This window comes from Hippoglossus stenolepis, chromosome 11 (genome assembly GCF_022539355.2).
Source record: "Hippoglossus stenolepis isolate QCI-W04-F060 chromosome 11, HSTE1.2, whole genome shotgun sequence".
NCBI classification, from domain to species: Eukaryota; Metazoa; Chordata; class Actinopteri; order Pleuronectiformes; family Pleuronectidae; genus Hippoglossus; species Hippoglossus stenolepis.
In genome coordinates, this window is record NC_061493.1 from 24,649,447 (window position 1) to 24,672,581 (window position 23,135).

At 47.0% G+C, this 23,135-nt stretch overlaps 2 protein-coding genes across 2 annotated transcripts in view; one reads left to right on the plus strand and one right to left on the minus strand.

The window, feature by feature from the left end:
* Window positions 1-20,278, minus strand: part of lamc1 (laminin, gamma 1) — a 37,065-nt gene extending 16,787 nt beyond the window's left edge. The window contains exons 1-2 of the mRNA XM_047341893.1: window positions 19,614-20,278; window positions 1,190-1,494 (exon numbers count right to left, since the gene is read on the minus strand). Coding sequence (XP_047197849.1) covers window positions 1,190-1,494; window positions 19,614-19,986 — 678 coding nt within the window. The 5' untranslated portion in view covers window positions 19,987-20,278. The remainder of the gene's footprint in view (window positions 1-1,189; window positions 1,495-19,613) is intronic.
* LOC118117416 (collagen alpha-1(I) chain-like) lies at window positions 20,117-21,963 on the plus strand. Its single transcript, XM_047341891.1, has 2 exons — window positions 20,117-20,126; window positions 20,258-21,963. Exons 1-2 carry the CDS (start codon window positions 20,117-20,119, stop codon window positions 21,961-21,963), a joined length of 1,716 nt encoding a protein of 571 aa, XP_047197847.1.
* Window positions 21,964-23,135: the final 1,172 nt, after the last annotated feature.

Genomic DNA, 23,135 nt, shown 5'->3' on the forward strand with positions numbered 1-23,135 from the left:
CAGTGATGGTCTTTATATACAGTCACTGATGGTCTTTATATACAGTCACTGATGGTCTTTATATACAGTCACTGATCGTCTTTATATACAGTCACTGATCGTCTTTATATACAGTCACTGATCGTCTTTATATACAGTCAGTGATGGTCTTTATATACAGTCACTGATGGTCTTTATATACAGTCAGTGATGGTCTTTATATACAGTCAGTGATGGTCTTTATATACAGTCACTGATCCTCTTTATATACAGTCACTGATCGTCTTTATATACAGTCAGTGATGGTCTTTATATACAGTCAGTGATGGTCTTTATATACAGTCAGTGATGGTCTTTATATACAGTCAGTGATGGTCTTTATATACAGTCAGTGATGGTCTTTATATACAGTCAGTGATGGTCTTTATATACAGTCAGTGATGGTCTTTATATACAGTCACTGATGGTCTTTATATACAGTCACTGATGGTCTTTATATACAGTCAGTGATCATCTTTATATACAGTCACTGATCCTCTTTATATACAGTCACTGATGGTCTTTATATACAGTCAGTGATCATCTTTATATACAGTCAGTGATCATCTTTATATACAGTCACTGATGGTCTTTATATACAGTCAGTGATGGTCTTTATATACAGTCAGTGATGGTCTTTATATACAGTCACTGATCCTCTTTATATACAGTCAGTATTCTAATTTCAAACTCTGATTCTCTGAAGTCGCCTCAATAAAAACTCCATCAGTAGTTTTTTCCCAGAAGTCTGTTCTGCGGCTCAGGTTACAGGCTTGATGCTGCCAAGTACAGAATTGGGACATGTTGCCAGGCGACGCCCCCGGAGTTCCCACTGCAGCAGCAGCTGGACACCCCCACACTGTTTGTGTTTCCGCTCTTCTCCTCTGGACGAGGCTCATTAATCTCGGTCTTTTCTGCTCACACACACATTTATTATTATTTCATACAGAGACTTGTGTCTTTGTTTATAACTGAGATCACATGATCACATCCAGACATTAAAAAAACAAAACATAACATTCTTATGATGTTCTGAAGTTTTTACCAAAGAACCTTCACAGAAACAAACTATGTTCAGCTCCACACTTCCTGTCATGACATTTTTTTATTTCAGCTCAGAGGAACCGCCTCCACCACTTCTTGTGGTGATGCACTTCCTGCGGGCGCTCACCTGGAGGACGGGGCTGTTGTCAAAGTTGTAGGCACTGGGTCGCCCCTCCAGCGTGGAGAAGGCCACGTTCCCACCGGTGAGCGGAGAGATGTCGCTGAAGTCGTCGGTGCAGAGCGCCTGCTGCTCGTCCTCGCCGGTCCGGATGAAGCCCCGGCTCTGCTTCTGGTAGGTTTTCTCGCAGGAGCCGCTGTAGTACTGGTAAGGCACCCAGGGGCCGCTCTCGCTGGTCCGCTTGTATATGGCGAAGCTCTCCGGTCGGCTGGTGTGGAACTTGAGGCGCACGTAGGTGATGTCGAAGGCTTTACCTGTAAAGAGAAGAGGCAAGTTTAAGCCTCGAGTCAGTTTCACTTCAGGAATTCTGATTTCTTATCTGATAACTAATGATTTGATGTTTGATTGATTGTTTCCACCTTGTGACATGTTGGTGCAGATCTGGATCAGGATCCAGGATCTTTTCATCTCTTTAACCCTAACCATAACATTTTCACAGATTTCTCATAGAATAAGTTGTGGTGAAAACAATCAGACGTGTTTCTGAATCTGAGTGATTTGGTTGATTTGTTGAAGTTAAGCGGAGTGTGGAATGTTAGTGGAGGAATGATCAGTTAAAAGACTGAACACTTATTTTGTGAGATTTTGAAATGTACGTTTTGTTGTGGATGATTTGACCTCTTCCGCTCTCTTGAAGTCGACCTATAAACCTTCATCTTCTCTGAGCAACGTATTATCATGACTCCTGTTGGTTTTACTTTAATGTATATGTATATTATATATGTTGTTATAACTGAAAGGCCTAGAACCCAGGATTAAAACCTGTTTCCAGGCCGTGCAGATGCTGTGGTGCAGCTGTAGTTACACGTGACAGCAGCACAAACGTTAGCATTAACCAATCGTTCACAGGACGCTGGACGCAGCAGAGAGACGTCGAGCGGGAATGTAAAGTGTGGTTGGGACATGCTGAAGCGGGGGTCTGGTCCTTTAACTCCCGACACTCCGCTGGTCGATCCACATACTTGGCGAGTCTGGGCAGGTCAGAGCCCACGAACAAACCTTCCAGTAGCCGTCAGTCAGCGCGTCAAGGAACGCAGCCACGATTGAGCCGGGCGGCTGGGGTACGGCTGTTTGCTCAGCCAAAGAATCTGCTCTGTAAACAGTGTGCTGACAGGGGCCCCGGCCCCGTGGGGCCCCTCTTTGTGGATGGTAAATAAAGGTGAAGCAGCTGATAGGACGTTCACAAAAGGCTCAAGTTTATTACAGGAAACAATGAAGCAACTGCAAACACACACTTCCTGCTCCCTGTGTGTGTGTGTGTGTGTGTGTGTGTGTGTGTGTGTGTGTGTGTGTGTGTGTGTGTGTGTGTGTGTGTGTGTGTGTGTGTGTGTGTGTGTGTGTGTGTGTGTGTGTGTGTGTGTGTGTGTGTGTGTGTCATTGCTGTGCTGTGAGGACCTCAGTTGCAGATGAACTTCCTGGGTGGAGGTCACTCAGGAGCTGTGGAGATCACAGTCTGACACATGGAGGTTTCTCCACACAGGTGGTCTCTGTTCACACTGACACAGTTTAAACTCAAAACAATCGTCTCCGTCCACATTCACACGCCTGAGAACACATTGTGTTTGTATTCACTGCTGGTAGTCGAGTCATGTGACTGCAAAGAACCAATCAGGAAGACTATGTTGGCGTCTGTGTCATCGTTTACAAAAGTCTCAGTTTCTGTTCGTCCAGACTGAAACGTTAATTTAGAGGCAGGTGTAAGCAAAGCAACAGTGAGGAGGTTTAAAAACAGGCGTCAGTGAAACACTGTCTTGGCCAGAAGAGATTTTACAGATTTTAAAGCTGTCGAGTCCAAAGAGACATTTAAATCGAACATTCATCATGTGACTCGTCTGAAACTGTGGGCCGTGACTTCAGCCTTTCAACGGAGACTTTGTTTTATTCCTTCCTGCTGCCTGGTTCAACCCTGCTCTGCGTTTGTTCTGATGTGTTTCAGAAAGAAAAGGAACTTAAAGGTCGAGTTTTATTCCAATGTGTTCCTGAACATCTGCGATCTGAAGCATATTTTCACTCTGAGCCTCGGATCAAAGCGATGCGTTTTCTGAAGAGGCGTCCCTGAGAGGACCGACGCCAGCCGGCAGGAACCGACTGCTCAAACTATTCAAACAGAAAAACGCCTCCACATCCTCAAACAGGACAAAACAACAGAGAGGACCGAGGGACAAAGAAGAGAATCTGATTGGATGAAGAACTGACGATTAATCAACAGATTCATCGATATTGAAAGTGATAGATGGACGTCATCAGAGAGAATCAAACAAGTCAGTCAGTCTCTCCCCCATGAAGCAACTCCGCAGCGTGGAACCAGGAGGAACAATCAGCGTCTTGATGAGTGGAACATTTCTACAGAGGCGGCGAACACAAAGAGGCGGCTGTGCACATTCATGATTTGCTCTCACACAACAAAACCTCCAGTGCTGCCACTCCAAACCAAGCCAGAGGAAGATCATTCCCCAAAACAGAAAGCTCTAAAGAAACTGAAACTACTCGTCCTGCAGCTTCGTCTGCTCACATTAACCATCGTGATCAATGATCAATTAGACAAGTGACGTAGATATGAAGATAATTGAATCATTAATTCAGTCAAATATTCTTCTGTTTAAATTTCAGAGACCACGTCAGATGGGAGATAAGAGGCCAGGACATCATGATAACGACATCACTGCAAAGTTAGAAATTATAATAATTATCATTCAAATGTATGTGATGTTATATATTATTAACATTATATTTTTTTAATATTGTCTACCTGTGATCCACAGTTTTGTGTGAACCTAGTTTTAAAGACTGTTCGAGATTTTTTTTTATATCCAGTGATAATGATCTTATTTTTAAATCCAGATGAATGAAACTTCTTCTTTCCCTCAGTGAAACTTATCATCCTCATCATTATTATTATCATAATTATTATCACTTCTGACTGTCACCGTTTCTAATTTGTTTCAGTGTTAAGGCTTCTTCAAGTTTGTGACTCTGACCAGGAACCATCTCTTGAATTAAGTCTGGGTTTAAACCTGTGAACTGAACGACCTCCTTCATTCCTCACTGCTGAGAAACCAACGCCGACATCCTCAATTAGCTGGTTTGGCTTTAAGCAGAGCGAACCCTCCTATTGTGGAGCGCTGACCCTGCCAGACTCTCCTCAGGGGGCCCAGAGTCACGTCTCCACATTAAAAGAGCCTCCAGTCGTTCGGAGGAAGGAGCTTTTCTTTCCAACACAACTCGGGGAGGGACTGTACGGGGGGGCGCTCGGTGCGGGGGTCACGGAGTGACACAGTGACGGCAGGAATGAACCGGCTGGAATGTGTTTCCGCCCGGCAGAGTGACGCCGGAAAGAGGGATGGACCGAGAAAGAAAGAGTCAACTAAGAAGAAAAGAGGGCGAGACGAGCTGTTCATGTCAGAGACAGGGAGGCTGGGGGCGGGGGGGTTTTCCTGCCCTCTTATGGAAGACACGCCAGCCGACACAGGGGGAGGCTGGAGGCCGAGGTTCACACTCTGCTGTAGTGCCCCTGAGCAATGGCCAGAGGCTCCATCAGTCCACAGACGCCTACACTGATTCATTTAGATTTAAAACTCTGTTTCTATGGCTACGCACGGTGCACACAGTTTACCAGCTTCTAAATCAGAGACTTGTGTAAACTGGTCTCGTTTGAGTTAGAAAACTCTGGAGTTTTAGTCTGAACAGAAACTTTTTAAACGACGACGCAGACGCCCACGTTCTCTTCCTGGTTCTCTTCATTTTTTTCCGATGTCAAGAACATTTTGATCTCAAAAGAAAAGAGTCTGTTATCAAACTCTGTGGTGACCTAACTCTCAGCCTCTGTATCTATTAATTTATCATTGGTTCAAATGATCTTCAACTCAATGTGTCCAGTAAAAACAGGACACAGAGGAAACAAAGAGAAACTGATTAAGCGGATGAGTCGTCGTCCTCCTGCCTCTGGCCTCCTGCGGTCGGGGGGGTCTGTCAGCGTTACAGCAACATGTTGAGACGCGTCGCAGGATGAAACCTTCAGTCAGTGAAGCAGCAGGAGCCAGAGTTTGATAACAGAGCAGGTCGACATGCGGGACTATTCATCCACAACACAAAAAGAACAAAAAGCACTTTATTAAAACACGTGAGAGGAGTAAAGCTAAGTTCAGTTAAAGGACATCCTCACACCTTCAGTAAAACAGTAAGTGGCCCTTTAGTCTGAGAATCGGAGATTTAGATTTTACAGTCCTGCAGTCGGAGCTGATGAGGATGTGACCTCAGACCTCCTCTCCTCCAGTGTTTGACTCCTCCACATTAAGACGTCAGAGCGGCAGATGTTTGTCTTCACACAGAAACAGAACACGTCCTTGAGGAGGACAGATTAGGACGAGGGAGGAAGACACGACAGTCAGCTCTGAGAAGACAAACAACTCCTGAGAGGAAATAATGAGCCTCTTGTCCTTCACACTGTCGGAAAGAAATCTTCATGTTCAGTGTAAAGATGCAGCTGCTCGGACAAAACTCAGGCTGAGGCTCCGCCTCCTCATACCAGATCACATCCAACAAGAAAGAACAACAAGCATCGCTGCGATGAGACGCCATCCCACTGATCAGTGTGTCCAATCAGGGATGTGAGGGGGCGGGACCACGATGGAGTCATGGACGTCATCAGACTAAAGGAGAGAAAATCCTCACACTCTCTAACAACATCTCTAAAACTGAGCCACTGTAAAGAGGGACCCTAACCCTTCTGAGGCTCCTGTGACCTTCGACCCCTCTGCTCCATCGCACTCACGCCTAGCGACCACACAGCTCTGCAGAGACCCACGTTCACTTCCTGCTGAGACAGCATCAGACACAACTCCACAACCAACGCTGCAATTTGATGAGCTACAGAAACGCCGCGGTCTGTAACCTGTGGTTGGCCTGGCCGCTTGTCACCGTCAGCCAATTAGAGGAGAGGTTCCACATCAACACACGTCACATGACCATTCACGTACACTTGTCATGTGATGTAAACAGGAAGTAGATTGTTCTCGTCTTAGTAACAGAAACTCCTCTGAAGGAGGAACAGTGATGGTGAAGAGTCAGAGCAGGGATTTCTTTTCTCTGAGCGACGACGAGGTGGAACTGTTCCTGACAGGAAGTGTTAGAAACAGGAAGTGTTCCTGACAGGAAGTGTTAGAAACAGGAAGTGTTCCTGACAGGAAGTGTTAGCTTTGTGTTCACCGCTGGTAGTCGAGTCATGTGACTGATGAGAACCAATCAGGAAGAGAACGTGGGCGGTTAGTTTTCAAACTAAAACAAAGACGAGCAGCGTTTAAGTCTCTGATTTAGAGGCTGGAAAACTAAGTGTGGACGCCATGCGTAACCATAGCAACCGAGTTTTCAAACTAAAATGAATCAGTGTGTTGGTAGCAGTGTTTACACAAGTCTCTTAAAACAATAGTTCACCCAAAAATTTTAATTCACTCATTATCTACTCACCACTATGCCGATGGGGGGCCACACGAGGGCCACACGAGCCACACGAGCCTAAACCTCCACCACAAGTGGCTAAGCTAGCGGACGTCAGAATTTCAGAAGTCCCTCGATATCAGCAGACACTGTTCACCCCTGAAACTCCAAAAGTGTTTTGTGGACTCAAACACTTCACCCCCCCCCCCTCCATCGGCATAGGGTAATGAGCGAATTATCATTTTTGTAGATAATGAGTGAATTATCATTTTTGGGTGAACTATTCCTTTAAGCTGCCTTCAGACATGCACTAAACTCCACAGATGCTCCGTCTTTTCTCCGGAGGAGGTGCATGTGTGAACACAAATGTCCGACTGAGACGCTCCACGGTTTCTACAGACGTTCTCCGCCTGGCCACTAGTAACAAGTCCGTACAAATGAATAAGAATGAATAATGAGGATGAGTGGTTGCTGTTGTGGTCACATCCTGCTGTGGTGTTCATGTGTGAAAGGCAAAGTCAGGTAAAGTCCAGAGAACTGGGTCCGGTCATGTCTGAAAACAGCTTGATTTAGAGGCTGGAAAACTCCGTCAGGCGTAACCATAGTAACAGTGATGAGTTTGAAACTGACATGTGTGGGTGGAGCCTCCGACGCAGACAGAAGTAAGTGAAAGGAGATATTTGTCTCTAATGGATATGAACAAATCAATCTTAATGAATAAGCTGTTTCTTCTCTTTTCTCTGTCTGGTTTCTGTGGTTCATCTCTGATCAGTGAAATCTGCTCCATCTTCTGACTTCACCTCAGAGTTAATCTGTGTCAGTACAGGATCTTTGACAGTGCATTCCTGTGACTCCTCTTCCAGTCGGTGGAGCGGAGCCTCGGGGTCGGCCTGAGGGTTGGGAGGAGGGGGTTAAAGTTATTATGTGGTGGTGTTGGTGGGGGGAGGGCACATCTAGAAGGAACGCCCCCACTCGCAGCGTCAACCAATTAAAATCATCCCATGACCTCATCGCATTTTTCTCCGGAGGACCGAACAATGACCGCTTTGACTTTTGAACGCGTGGGCACGGGCCGAGCCTCGTCCTCGCACCAACTGCAGCAAGATCATCCACATTCACACCCAGCAGAGAAACAGACGGCAGGTAACGAGCAGGGCGGAGGTCAGAGGTCACAGTGCGCACACACACCCTCCGAGTATACGCACACTTCAGTTATATGATTACACCGACCTGAGCTTCTACTGATTTGTCAGCGTCCAATAACCATCTCATCCCTGAATGATGCAAAATCAAACTGATTCTTCAAGAGAGTCTGGTGCTTTTCTTCCTGTGAGATAAAATGACCATCAGGATTTGAAGGATTCAAGAATAAAATCAATGATGAAGAGTTACACAACTGGTTCACCACAAATCCACCATGTGAGCACAACTGAAGTCCAGAGTCCAGACTGGGATTAGTATTAATCAGGGTGATCAATCACTGTGATCGACACATAAAAACTGTTTCCTCTCTACATACATCAACGATCCGTCAGACACCACAGACGAGCAGTGTGGTCGGAGTAAAACTGAAACCAAACAGAGAAACAGGTATATAGACACGGTGTTGTTGTTATTGGGTCATGTTCATTACACAAAGTAACAAAGGGCATGAATGAAGTAAACTGTGATGTCATCGTTTCCCAAAATTGAGCACAACCATTCACAGAACAACATTTCACATGGACACACAGAAAACTGAGTTTTTAAATGTCAGGAACCTTTTGTTTGAATCTTAGTTTTAGTGACTGAAAACATTGTTGTGTGAACGAGAGGCTCAAACACTGAGGAAGGATCCACTCTGCAGGTTCTGTGCCTCAGTCCCTCAGAGCTCGTCTCCCAGCAGGTGCTGAGGTCAGAGGTCAACAAGCAGGTGCAAAAATTTTTGAAAAGGGGTGACGGGGTGAGGAGGGAGGAATGTGAGGAATGTTCAGCAGAGTTGAAGATGAAACATGAAACAGTTTACTACACAGATTTCACTGAGCCTGACGCTCACTCAGAGGTCAGAGGTCACTGCCTCAGAGAGATGGTGTTCAGATCACTTCAGGACACGCTAATCCGGTTACAGTGGTTGCTAATCCGGTTACAGTGGTTGCTAATCCGGTTACAGTGGTTGCTAATCCGGTTACAGTGGTTGTTAATCCGGTTACAGTGGTTGCTAATCCGGTTACAGTGGTTGTTAATCCGGTTACAGTGGTTGCTAATCCGGTTACAGTGGTTGTTAATCCGGTTACAGTGGTTGTTAATCCGGTTACAGTGGTTGCTAATCCGGTTACAGTGGTTGTTAATCCGGTTACAGTGGTTGCTAATCCGGTTACAGTGGTTGTTAATCTGGTTACAGTGGTTGCTAATTTCTTAATCTGGTCAAAGTGAATGTTAATCTGGTTACAGTGTAAATAGGACTCCACCCTCAGTTCTGAGAGAACCCTGACACACGGGGGTTAATCAGTAACCTGCTCAGGAATGTGAAGGTGCGTTTGATTCTCCCACAGTTATCAGCAGAGACTGAACGTTGATCTAAAACCAGACTCGCAGCCGGAGAGTATTAAACACCTTAATCTCTCCTTCTGTTTGATAAACAGAGCAGCCGCCGGCAGAGTGTCCTGATTGGACAAGTGGAGATTAAGAAGGGAAGCTGGAGGCCGAGGTTGTGTGTGTGTGTGTGTGTGTGTGTGTGTGTGTGTGTGTGTGTGTGTGTGTGTGTGATTTGTTTGTGTTGATAAGCGTCTGCAGACTGGATTAAGTTTCACCCAGATTTTCTGTCTGATTGAGTTTTGTGTATTCCACATCGTCCCTGCTGTAATTCTTTTACATTACAGATTACACCTGTAATGGAATGTGACCTGTCAGGTCTGATCCTGGTCACTTTTTATTCTGACCTCGCAACAGTTGAAATATGTAGAAAAAGTTTCAGAGTCGGAAACAAACAGAATTTTATTTAAATAAACTTTTCATTAAATCCAAAATTATTCCTTAAATTAAATCAAAACGTCCTTAGATTTAGACTCTTGAACCCACATCTGAGAATTATTCAGTTATTATATAATACAGAGTATTCAGACTCAAACTTTCTTTGATAAAAACACCATGAAAAAAGACTTTTACTTGGAAATTTAATGTTGGCTTATTATATATATATTATATAATGATATAATTAATATATATATAAAACTTCAGTTAGACAATAAAACAGCTCAGAGATTAAACTAATATTTTCACAAAGCAGTAGATTGATTCTCCAGCGTTTGATTCATCTTTAAATATCAGAAAAGAGAAACTGTCTGAAAAAGGCAGCTGATCAGTTTTCTGTTGATCGATCAATTGCTGCAGCTTTAAAAATCTGTTCTTATGTTATATGATTTTAAGGTTTTAACCTTCAGTGTAAAGTGCCTTGAGATAATGTATATAATGATTTGGCGCTATACAAATAAAATTGAATACCTCCTTAAACTGCTGTCCACCTTAAATCTAAGATTAAACCCCCTCACCCGACCACACCAGCCTATTCGGGGACCACCAAGGAAGAAGACACTCCGCCCAGAGGTGTCCCCACAGCGGGACGTCAGGAACAAACACAAACAGCTCATTACCACAGACAAAGACTCACACCCACTGCACAGACTCCACAGCTGCTGAAACCCCCCCACACTGAAACACACCAACATCTGGCTGCTGTCGTGGGTCACATGACTCCAGATCAGAGACTTGTGAGACTCTGCTGGTCGTATTTTATTTGTAAAAGTCCAGGTGGTGTCTGAGTGAGACACAGTTTCTACTTCTCCTGAGCTCCTGGTATTAAACAGAAAATACTGAGAACTGAGGAGTTCAGGTCTGAAGCAGCTTATGTTGGGTTGTGTCTTTGTGTTGTGATGTTGTGTGTTCTATATTCAACATTAACAAACTCATTATCCTTTAAAAAGGTTGTGAACTGTTGTTTGAAGGTTTGATACTTATGAAGATGTAAAATCAAACTGGTTTTGATCCTCATGAAAACGACAGAGTGACTTTGATATTTGAAATGTGTGATACATGAACATCAGACTCTGGTTTCATGTGTCCCACACAGACGTCTGTGGCCACATCCATACTTGTGTGTTTGCATTTTAAAACCAGTTTGTGTCGCCTCTGCCGTTAATCGGCTGCTCTCAGGATCCTCGTCTTCACTAAGGGAAACCACAGCAGAGAAAACATCTGGAATCTTGTTCAAACAAGAACCCACATCAGTCGCTCGTCTCAGGTCTGAGACATAAACAACCTGAGCAGTGAATGAATGTCTGAGGGCGTTCAGCTGTATCTGCCGCCATCATCTAAAGGACGGCATTTAAAAAATAAGCTCCTTCTTCTTCTTCATTCTGTTTATTGGCAGATCCAGCTGAACGTCCTCAGACGCTGCCGATCGTCAGAAGATACGTTTCTGTGAAGTCTTTGAAGTTAAAGGTGTTTAATCCAAGGTTTAATTCAGAAACTTAAAGATGTGGACGTACGAGCACCTTGACGATTTGCCACCGGCCAACAAACCAGACGAAGAAGAAGAAGAGCGCAGAAGGTCACGTTCAGGTTCAGAGTGAAAACCTGTAAACTGATTCTTTGTGCTGCAGCAGGTTGACAGAAGACGACCAGTGAAACCACCGCAGCTGAGAAACATCGCAATAACCAAACGTCGGAATCAGGATAACAAATAATAACAAATTGGAATAACAAACATCAGAAGCACAAAAATTTGTATTGTACATGTTGTGATATGTAGCAAAACAATCATTTAGAATTTAGCTTTAATATCTTGACACGTTTACAGGTATTATTAAACTTAAATTAGCACGTTTCACTTTAAGCCACACCCACCAGTGATGTCACAACAGGGGTTGGTCAGTCAGCTGTCAGGGCTAATTCTCGTGGTGACATCACTGACGGGGGCGGGGTCAGGGGTGGGGCTTCTGCTAAATTCTGCTTTTAACTGAGGTTTTAGTAGAACTTTCTTTTTTCTCGACAGCATGTAGAGTAAAATGTATTACTATTATTATTATTAAAGAGTAGCGATGGCGAGCGGTGGCGTTTAGTCTGAGCATTCGCTGCCTCAGTGTAATTATCAACCTCAGGTGGAAGAGATGAACAAAGGAGTCTGAGAGTCACATCAGTCGGCCATAATTACCCGTTTACCCACACTGCTTTGAGAACCAGTCACTTTTTACTCCATCTCTTCCTCCACCGACGTTTCTCCTCCCAGAGAACAAGGCTAAAATTACCCTGCATGCATCTGCTTGTCCCTGTAATGCATCTCTGCTCACAGACTCCATGCCGTCTGTAATAATAGAACACCCCCCCCCCTCCCTGGGGCGTTGAATCACTTCCTGGCAAAAGAAAATCACAGAGTCTCAGACCAGGACCCCCCCCACCCCGCGTTATCACGCTTCAGGTCAGAAGTTGCTTCTTTCCCGTCCCGCTGGATTCCAACAGAAGAGGAAATACTTCATTATGTCAGTTTACAGTCGGGTCGAAGGTCAGAGGCACCGCAGCCAATCAGCTGTGTCCGAACTGCACGTAACGACTGAGCAAGTCAAAGAGACGCCGTCCACCAATCTCCCGTTTCAACGTTTAGTCACTACCACCATTTAAACAGCAAACTCCTCGATCATCAGACGTCATTTCCTCTCATCTCAATCAATCTGGACCAAACTACTGAAACTAAAGCAGCTTTCAGACATGAACCTCGCAGTACCTCCGTACCTTCTCCGGAGGAGGTGCATGTTAGACACACACGATGAAGACACAGACGAAGATGTGAAGAGAGTTCGTGGTGATCAGAGCTGAAGGTGTCAGGTGATGTCAACATGATCACGTGACCTCTGCAGCAGAGGTAACACGTCACTTCCTGTCTCTGTCTGCTGCAGCCGGCTGCCCCCCCTCTCACCTGAACCAGGAGGAGGATCTGATGCTGCTGTGTTGTTCCTTATCAATGAATCCAGAATTTCATTGTTTGTTTCTTTTCTTAAACTTTGGGCGTCGCAGTGTCGTTGAATGCAGCGACTCTTTTAATAAACACAAAGCTTCGTCCTCATTGGCTGCAGCGGATCATAACACAATCAATCAAATCCAAACTCTGGTGATTTGATAAAGAGCAGAGACAGAGTCTGTGGATCAGCTGAGGCTGGATGACAGCAGCTCGAGCCCCGCCCCTCCCAGTCCACAGGATTCAAAATAAGAGTTTGTTTTCATGAGTGAACTTGTTTTATTTCTAATATATTGGGTCAGAAATGATTTTTAAAAATCCACATTAACTTTGATTATTTTTGTTTGAATTTGATTTAAATTTGGTTGAACTTGATTCTGAATCAAAGCGGCTGTTTAGATGTCGTCAACACGTGGAAACAGCTGATTCCCCTGCGGCGCTTCAAGCCGACCTCGCGTGTCATCAGCTGATCGCACTTCATCTTTTGTGCTCGACTGATTCTGACTGAAGCTGTTGAGGTGAGAAATCAAACCAAATGACACGGAGACAGACATCTGCTGCGTCGTCCTGCGCCATGTTCTGGTATAAACCGAGGAGGGAAGTTTGATGTGCCGAGGTGTGCTGCTGCGCTCGCTGCCTGCAGCACAGATAAATCTGCATCCGGTGGAAAGTGTTGGCGGCTGAGATGAAGCTCTAATAACAGTAATGTTCCACAGGAACCTTCTCGACTCTGGGTGTTTGATCCAGATGTCAGCGGGAATACAAGAGGGTTTAATAACAGCCTGCCACAGGTTCCACTCAGGTGAGGAGCCAATAAAAAGAGCAGGACACAAAGAAGGGAAACAACGAGTCCCAGCTGCAACACGCTCGTGCACGATTCACACAGGAACTCATCAGACCACCAGCGATACAGATGGAAGAGGAGGTTTCTCCTGGTGTTTAAAGTCTCTTTATATTAAATAATCTCAAATTGTCATTAAAATCTGATCATCATCTTCACTGAGGCTCCATCCAAACAGTCTCATTTTAAAACTGTGACATGTTCGGTTCAGATTCAGGTTTATTATTTTCACAGCTGTTGTGAATCAAAGTTTTACCAACATGTTTTTTTTTATCTATAACTGGCTCATTAATTAACACAGATTAATCTATTCTCAGTTTTCATGAAGCTTAAGAGTAATTTAAAAAGGAAGACTGGACCAGCGGTGACCCTGAACGCACCACGGGCCTTTTAATTAAAACACAGCGACAGGAATGTGTGTTCTTCAAAGTGACGTGTGATGAACGAACAATCGCAGAGCGGCAGGTAAACACCAGGAAGAGAAGAGCACTGTTTGTTGTGTCAGCAGCTGCACCTTCACCTGTGTGTGTGTGTGTTAACGTGTGTGTGTTAACGTGTGTGTGTTAACGTGTGTGTGTGTTAACGTGTGTGTGTATGTTAAGCTTCACTGTAAACTTCCAGGTTTTTTAAGGATACATGGGAACGCTGTATTTTCCCAGTGCTTCAGGCTCCGCCCCTCCCCCGGTTTGAGACGGAGCTGAGACGTTTTCAAGAGCCAGGCACAGGAAGAGGGTTAAAGGTCACATGATCCTGATATGGGGTTTCAACAGTTTATGTTTTACATTGTAAAGAATTCAAGTAAAAACAAAACTGACGATCAAGTGATGAAGCTCTAATTCAGATTAACAGTGGCAGAGTGAGAACAGAGGACTGATCCTCGTCTGCTGTGTTCAAGGAAGAAACTGACAAAGAGGAGCGGAGGAGGCGGCGGCCTCCAGCCTCTGATGTCCTGATAGGACCCCCTCTGTTTGATGTGTGTTTGATGTGTTCAGCTCTGGAGAAAACTTGATTTCCTGAATCCAGCTTCAGACCTGAAGGTGGCCGCGAGCAGGAAGTCACTTTGTCTGGATTTTGAATCCAACTCTTTTTTTTTTCAGACAAAGTGAGACGTCGCCTCAGACTTGAAGCTTATGATCAAAGACATCAAAGTGATTCATGGGTAAAAAGTCTGAAGCTAAACATCAGGTGTGAAAGGTTCCTCAGAGCAGAAGGAGTTCTGGGTCTGGATCAAACTGAACCAGGTTCTGTTGGTTTGCAGTGAAAACACTTTGTTGGATAGTTTGGACTTTTGGACCAATCACAGGAAGTAGAGACAGAATTACACAGTAGAAGAAGAAGAAGAGGAAGCAGCTGCTGTCTTCACCTCTGACGATATATTGTTTGAACCATGATGAGGAGTACTGTGGAGTACTGCAGAGTACTGTGGAGTACTGCAGAGTACTGTAGTACTGTGGAGTACTGCGCCTGAAGGTGCTGATGCTGCTAGTGATACCATCAAGCTTTTACCATGACAACCAAATGAAGCTTCATTCATTTTCTCCATTCAAAGGAGAGACTACTACCCCCCCACCTAACACACCCACATCAGACACGGTCTACAAACCAATCAGAGTCAAGTACAGGTAGACTCCGCCCACGTAGGTGCTGACTACAGGACACACGTTTGTCAGACAAAACTCTTTAGTCCCTAAATTACAATGAGAAACTAAAACTAACAGATCAAAGGAAACATGGAACAAACAGGAAGCTTCAGACTCAGATCAGAAAACACAGGTTCAGTCTGAGGTCAAATTTATTTATTCATATTATTTATTTGAAGTTTAACAAACTGAGGACAGACTCTGAAACTACAAACTCCCGATATTTTGAGGTTGATTGTGAAAATGAGTTTCTGACATGAAGAATTATTCAAAACTGCATCAAGAAAAATATGATTATAGAACCGAGAAGAACACGTTTGTCTTTTATACAAAAAGAAACGATGACAAACATTCTCAACTTTGACTGGTGTCACTTTAAAAACCTGTCGACTGAACGTCGTAAAAGGAGAAGTCACTGATCCTCTGTGTCACAACTAAATAAACTCATCTCGTCTGACTGAAGAAACAGACGAGATGAGTGACCTTGACCTGCAGACTGGAAGCTCCAAGGTCACCCTGAACGCCTCATGTTTCGACCTCGCTGAGCGGCTTCCTGTCTGTCCAGTCTGAGTGAGACTGATTTCACTGATGATTGGTCCTTCATCTGACCATCTGATTGGTCTGTGAGTTCCTGCCCCGCCGCCATGATGGATCATTTTAAAGAAACGCTGCTCCCCCGTTTTTTAAGAATTAATTCCTCTCCTGTGAAGAGGGTCTGAGGGATGTGATAAATATAAAAGTGGCCCCTGGGGGCCTCAAGGAAACTGCTTTTTGAGCTCTGAAATGACAACATGTGATATGTCTGTATCTCCATCGTCCACCTGCTGCTTTGCTCACTTGACTACGTCACGCCACCGCCGTGTCCCCCTTCTTCAGCCGCCATCTTTACAAGTTCCACAAAATATGTGGAAAAACAAGGACAGAGAGAGAAGTGCATTGTGGGTAAAGCCCGTGTCTCAGGCCGGGAGCTGACGCTCATCTCTCCGACCCTCCGTTTAGACGGACCAGCTGTTGTAAATTATACCAATCAGAGAGAGGGGGGGGGCATCTGGTGCGGACTCATTGTTTAGCGTCTGAGGAATGAGCTCAGCGTGGGAAACTGGGATGTGTGGAGATTACGAGAGCTGCACAGCTGGACCAGCGGCTGATGTGACACACACACACACACACACACACACACACACACACACACACACACACACACACACACACACACACACACACACACACACACACACACACACACACACACACACACACACACACACACACGGGAACTTTCTCAGATTCCTGTGTTTCTACTGTTTCTAACATTTCTACTGTTTCTATTCCTGACATGATGTTGGTTTGGTTGATCTGCACCAAATCACAAAGAAATATCAGATCAAGATCTGTGATCTGTTATTCTAAGAAATCCTGTTCACTAACGCAGATCAATCAAATTGTATTAGTGTAGCTCATATTCACAAATCCCAGTCTGTCTCATAGGCTTTAACAAGGTGAGACAGGAGGACAGAGAAGGTAGAAACCTCAGAGCCACGTGAGGATCCGTCTCTCAGGACGGACGAGCGATGCCACGTAACAGAGAACCTCAGAGAGATCTGAGTATTTACAGCTTTGATACAGATGAAGACATCACGTCCTTGGTGGAGGTAACAACAGTTGTGTTACTGACGTGAAGCATCATGTTGATTCTTAATCAACGTTTCATTCACTTCAGAGCCCCCTTCATCTGAAGGTTTTCTTCTTTGTGGGTCTTTTCATGTCGCCCCCGACTCCGAGATCAGGTCCGGACACGCAGCAGCACTTCAAACACACAGAGACGAGCAGATCGGAGCTCAAACACTGAACGCATCCTATTCCCTGAGATTAAGGCGGAGTAGCCTCCATCTGAGACCGACGCTCGCTGACTCTTCACGGGTTTAACGATAAGAGAACACGTCTGCTACATGTGTCAGACTTCACTGTCACACGTCTGTAACACGCCTAAACCTTCACATCCATGATGTCATTGGCTAAAGATCTAAATCTGATTTCAATCATCTTTTGACCAAAGTAACTGCACGAGTTTCAAATTCTACACTTCACTGCCGCTGCTGGTTTTCTGTTGATAAAAATCAACACAAACTGGTATTGAAACAGTTTGTGTTGTGATGTCTGATTCACACTTTTATCCTGAACCTCTGAAAACTCTTAATAATGTTTAGGTTCAAGATCAATTTTTACGATATCACATCTCTGGTGGAGCTGAAACTGAAACGATGAATTAAAATAGATTCTGATCATCGATTCAGTGTCTGAGTCGATTTCACAGTGAACCCATTAAAAAACGACTGAAGACTGGTTGATGAAGATTCATGTTCTCTTTATCTCTGGTATTTCTGAAACGTCCACGACTGTGTGTTAAACATTGTTTTGGCAGAAAAAAACTAAATACTTCAAATCGTCCAAACAGAGACAAATGTCAACGGGAAACTTCCACTTTGAACAAACAGCACGATGATGCAACACGACTACATTACCCACAATCCTACAAGATGACATCAGAACATCTGAAGCTTCAGAGCTGAGGCTTTTTACAAAGTTCACTGGACACAAAAACCAACGCAAGTTTTCTTTTCTCGTTTAAAGTCATTGTGTTTTTTAAACTAAAAAGATTATATATATACGACAGCTGGGTTTAAAAAGAAGAGCTTGAGTTCTGTTAGAAGAAAAGTTTGACTTTACACACGTGAGATTTGAAGAACAAAGAACGAGGCCTGAGCTCTAATTACGAAGCAAACAGCGAAGCCACAAAGAAAACACGGCCCGGGGGGGGGGGAAGCACGGCGTGTAATCAGAAGCATTTGATTAGAGAAGGAGCACCTGAGGCGGCCGAATACCAGCAGTGACTCAACCACTCAGGAATCCACTGTTAAAAACAGGCCGCGGCCTCGCTGCAGAAATAGACAGGTATTTTTAAAAGGCCGAGTCGGAGCCATCTGATTGGTCGCTCGGTGTCCAAGGTGACGTCTTCTCCTGTCGAGTTCTGTCCGACCAGCGGTCCTCACTTTACTGTCGTTTCAATTATTGATCAAAACCGTGGTTAATTCTCAGCTGATCAATTCTCTGAGATTAAACTTAGAGTTCAAACCTTCAGCAACAGGGTCACTACATCCAGACTAGATTCAGATCGAATCACAAACTCATGAACCTCCGTTTTCTAAACACGATTTGTGAAGGAAAACGTTTTTAAAGTTTCTATCTCACAACGTTAAAGAAAGAGTGGAAACATTTCCTGGATCTGCACCAGACACACGAAACATCTTCAGCAGGTTAACTGGTGATCTGTTAACTCACCTGTTAACTAACCTGTTAACTAACCTGTTAACTAACCGATGTGTTCCTGAGCTTTCAGCCTTGGTGTTCATTCAGTGAGGAGGACGCAGCTGAAAGCTCAGGAAAGGCTTCAGCCACACGACCACGTTTTCATTTTAAAATAATTCCTCTGTACATTTTGTCTAATCTCTAGAAAAGTGAAGCTAGACACAGACGCCTTGTCCCTCATCGTTATCTGAGACAGACAGAGAGAGAGAGACAGGTAGAGACAGAGAGAGAGACAGAGACACAGGTAGAGACAGAGAGAGAGAGAGGTAGAGACAGAGAGAGAGACAGAGACACAGGTAGAGACAGAGAGAGAGACAGAGACACAGGTAGAGACAGAGAGAGAGACAGAGACAGGTAGAGACAGAGAGAGAGACAGAGACACAGGTAGAGACAGAGAGAGAGAGAGAGAGAGAGACAGGTAGAGACAGAGAGAGAGACAGAGACACAGGTAGAGACAGAGAGAGAGAGAGAGAGTTAGAGACAGAGAGAGAGAGACAGGTAGAGACAGAGAGAGAGAGAGAGAGAGAGAGAGGTAGAGACAGAGAGAGAGACAGGTAGAGACAGAGAGAGAGACAGAGACACAGGTAGAGACAGAGAGAGAGAGACAGGTAGAGACAGAGAGAGAGACAGAGACACAGGTAGAGACAGAGAGAGAGAGAGAGAGAGAGAGAGAGAGAGAGAGAGGTAGAGACAGAGAGAGACACAGAGACACAGGTAGAGACAGAGACAGGTAGAGAGAGAGACACAGAGAGACAGACATTTCTCAGTTCAACAGACGTTGTGATGAGTTCCGAAAAACCAGGTTCACTCACTCACTCACTCACTCACACACACACACACACACACACAGCTTTGAGGAAACTCCTCGACCCACAGCTGGCACCTGGTCGAGTCCCAGTGGAAGTGTGTGGTGGATGTGGTGGAACCAGTGGAAGTGTGTGGTGGATGTGGTGGAACCAGTGGAAGTGTGTGTGATGTGGTGAACCAGTGGGAACCAGTGGAAGTGTGTGGTGGATGTGGTGGAACCAGTGGAAGTGTGTGGTGGATGTGGTGGGACCAGCGGGTCCAGCGGGACGGGGCCGGTGGACCTGCTGGTGGTTCACTTACCGAGGTGCAGGGTGAGGTTGATGGAGCTCGGGTACTGGATCCCCGCCAGCATGGTCTGGCTCTGCCACCAGGTGGTGTCCTGCTGGTTGTTGTAGTCGGTCAGGTCCGCGGCTGTGTGCTGGTTCCGCGGGTCCTGGGCGTCGCAGATGTGGCAGGACTTGGTGACCCCGGTGGCTCCGGTCTGGACGCAGTACTCCTCGGGCGGGGAGCCGCAGGTGTTGGTCGCCACCACCGTCACGTTAAACGCGGCGTTAACGAACTCGGGCATGCAGCGCTGCGGTCCGCCCTGTTCGTCCGAACACTCGTCCATGGCGCCGCGGACACACACCGCCACCCAGCTCCAGGCCACCACAGCCCGGATCCAGCTCTGCATTCTGTCGGTCCTCCTCCTCCTCCTCCTCCTCCGAATCGCTGCAAGGCTCCGACGAGAACTTTCCCCGAACTCACACAAAGTTTTGCGGTAACTTTACCGACACGCTTCCGAGGACTTCCGAGGTGAAAACATGCGGGAAGGTTCTTCAGCGGCGGCTTCTCTCTGCTCCAGGCCGCGTCTAGAGGCTCGTGTCCCGGCTGCGCTGTGCGGTGTGAGGGTCTGGACTCGGGCCTCAACTCTTTGTGTCCGCCGCCATTCACCAACTGCACAGGAAGAGACTGCGCCCTGCGCGCTACTGCGCAGCCGCAGCACGGGAACACCCGAGAGGGGCCGAGGGGGGCCGAGGGGGGCGGAGGGGGGCGGAGAGGACCGGAGTGGGGCCCGAGGGCAGAGGAGAGGACCCGAGGGGGGCGGAGAGGACCCGAGAGGACCCGAGAGGACCCGAGGGGGCAGGAGAGGGGCCGAGGGGGGCGGAGAGGACCCGAGGGGGCCGAGGCGGAGAGAGGGGCCGAGGGGCGGAGAGGAGCCAGTAGGGCCGAGGGAGACGAGGCCGAGGGGGCGGAGAGGACCCGAGAGGGCGGAGAGGACCCGAGAGGACCGAGAGGACCCGAGAGAGCCGAGGGGGCGGAGAGGGGGCGAGGGGCGGAGAGGGACCGAGGGGCGGAGAGGACCAGGGAGGACCCGAGGAGGCGGGGGGCGGAGAGGGCCCGGGGACCCGGGGAGCCGAGGGGGCGGAGAGGGCCGAGGCGGAGAGGGGCCGAGGGGGCGGAGAGGACCCGAGAGGACCCGAGGAGGCCGAGGGGCGGAGAGGGGCCGAGGGACCCGAGGGGGCCGAGGCGGAGGACCAGAGGACCGGGAGGACCCGAGGGGCGGAGAGGGCAGGAGGACCCGAGACCCGAGAGGGCGAGAGGACCCGAGGCAGAAGAGAGTACCCGAGGGGCGGAGAGGGCGAGGACCGGAGAGGACCCGAGGGGGCAGAGAGTACCCGAGGCGGAGGGGGCCGAGGGGAGCGGAGAGGGGCAGAGAGGACCCGAGGGGGCCGAGAGGGCAGAGAGGACCCGAGGGGCAGAGAGACCCGAGCGGAGAGGGGCCGAGGGGACCGAGAGGCCCGAGGGGGCGAGAGGGGCCGAGGGAGACGAGAGAGACCGAGGCGGGGGAAGGGCCGAGAGACCCGAGGGGCGAGGCGGAGAGGCAGAGAGGACCCGAGGGGGGCCGAGAGGACCAGAGAGGACACGAGGGGACCCGAGGGGGCCGAGAGGACCCGAGGGGGCGAGAGGACCAGAGAGGACACGAGGGGACCCGAGGGGGCGAGGACCAGAGAGGACACGAGGGGGGCCGAGAGGACCCGAGGGGACCCGAGGGGGCGAGGGGCTGAGAGGACGAGGGGCCAGGGGCAGAGAGTACCCGAGGGGGGAGGAGAGGGGCCGAGGGGACCCGAGAGGACCCGAGAGGACCCGAGGGGGGCAGAGAGTACCCGAGGGGGCGGAGGGGGCCGAGAGGACCCGAGAGGACCCGAGGGGGGCCCGAGAGGGGCAGAGAGTACCCGAGGGGCGGAGAGGGCAGAGAGGACCCGAGGCCGAGAGGACCAGAGAGGACACGAGGGGACCGAGGGGCCGAGAGGACCCGAGGGGGGCGAGAGGACCAGAGAGGACACGAGGGGACCCGAGGGGGCCGAGAGGGACCGGGGACCCGAGGGGGCCGAGAGGACCAGAGAGGACACGAGGGGCCGAGAGGACCCGAGGGGACCGAGGGACCAGGGACGAGGGGGCCGAGGGACCAGAGAGGACCCGAGGGGACCCGAGGGGGCCGAGGGGGCCGAGGGACCCGAGGGGGCCGAGAGGACCAGAGAGGACACGAGGGGAGAGGACCCGAGGGGGGCCGAGGGACCAGAGAGGACCCGAGGGGGCGAGGACCAGAGAGCACGAGGGGCCGAGAGGGCCGAGTTTAAAGCTGAAGCAGGAGATTTATTTACAGTAGAATAGTCAAAACGTGGAAGTTACACTAACAGTTTTCACTCAGGCCCTTTGGACTTCATCAAACATGATGAGGATCAGAACGTGTTTGTTCAGAACACAATTAGCTGTGATTAGATCTTCAGCATCTTCAGAGAAGGTCAAAGGTCAAACATGGGTCTCACCTGACTGACTGAAGGTCACTTGCTCTTGTTCTGCTCCTGAACTTCATCTTCTTTTAAGTTGTGAAGAAATCAATCAGAGACTTCGTGGAAATTTGATCAAATAAAACTTTGTCAGGAATGTTGTGGAAATGTATGGAAGAACATTTCTGATGATTTGATTAAAACTCTTTTTTTAAAGAATCACTTTCTACCTCAAAACATTTTTATGACTGCTTAATAATCACATTGGCAGAAATGGACTTATATTTGAAAGTTGAAAATTAAAATGCAAAAAACCTGGATGATAAATGGATGTAAATTAGTTTATTTATAAAATGTAAAGACGTTAAAATCGATTAAAAATCAACAGGAAAAAAAAATACAGAACTTCATTTACAACAAAACATGAACTTTAAACTGCTGAGAATGATTCAATCTTTGTTTTCATGGAAATCAAATAAACTGGAGCTGAATTGAGGATTTTTAAAGTTTACAGAGTAAAGACATATAAACATTTGCACAGTTTCAATCAATGAATAATAAATAATGAACTCTGGAACATTTTTCTTTCTGAAGTTTTCTTCTGGAGCTTCAGCGGTTTGACTGGTAACGAATTTAACAACAACACTTCAGGTACCTGATTGTTTTTTAAATAAGAAACTCTGAGGGGCCCCTCTTCAGGACGGGGCCACAGACCTTATCATCCAGGACCCATCATATCACACATCAGCTGATTCTGATCTAACTGATGAACATTCACACACAAATGACACAAAACAATCACAGACAAACAGAGTGAGCCAGGGGTTTGAGGCCCCTGAGGGTCAAGGGCCAACATCTTCCAACACAAGTTAAACTGCTCTGTAGTTAGAGACAGAAGTCAGATGGCGCCTCCTGCTGGCGGCCTGCACCTTTGACAAACACTGAATTAACGAGAATCTCAAAAAGTTCACATTTAAATGAAAAACAAACTTAATGATCATTTATAAATCATTTTAACTGAACTTCCTCCTGAAGCCACAGAAGAAAAACT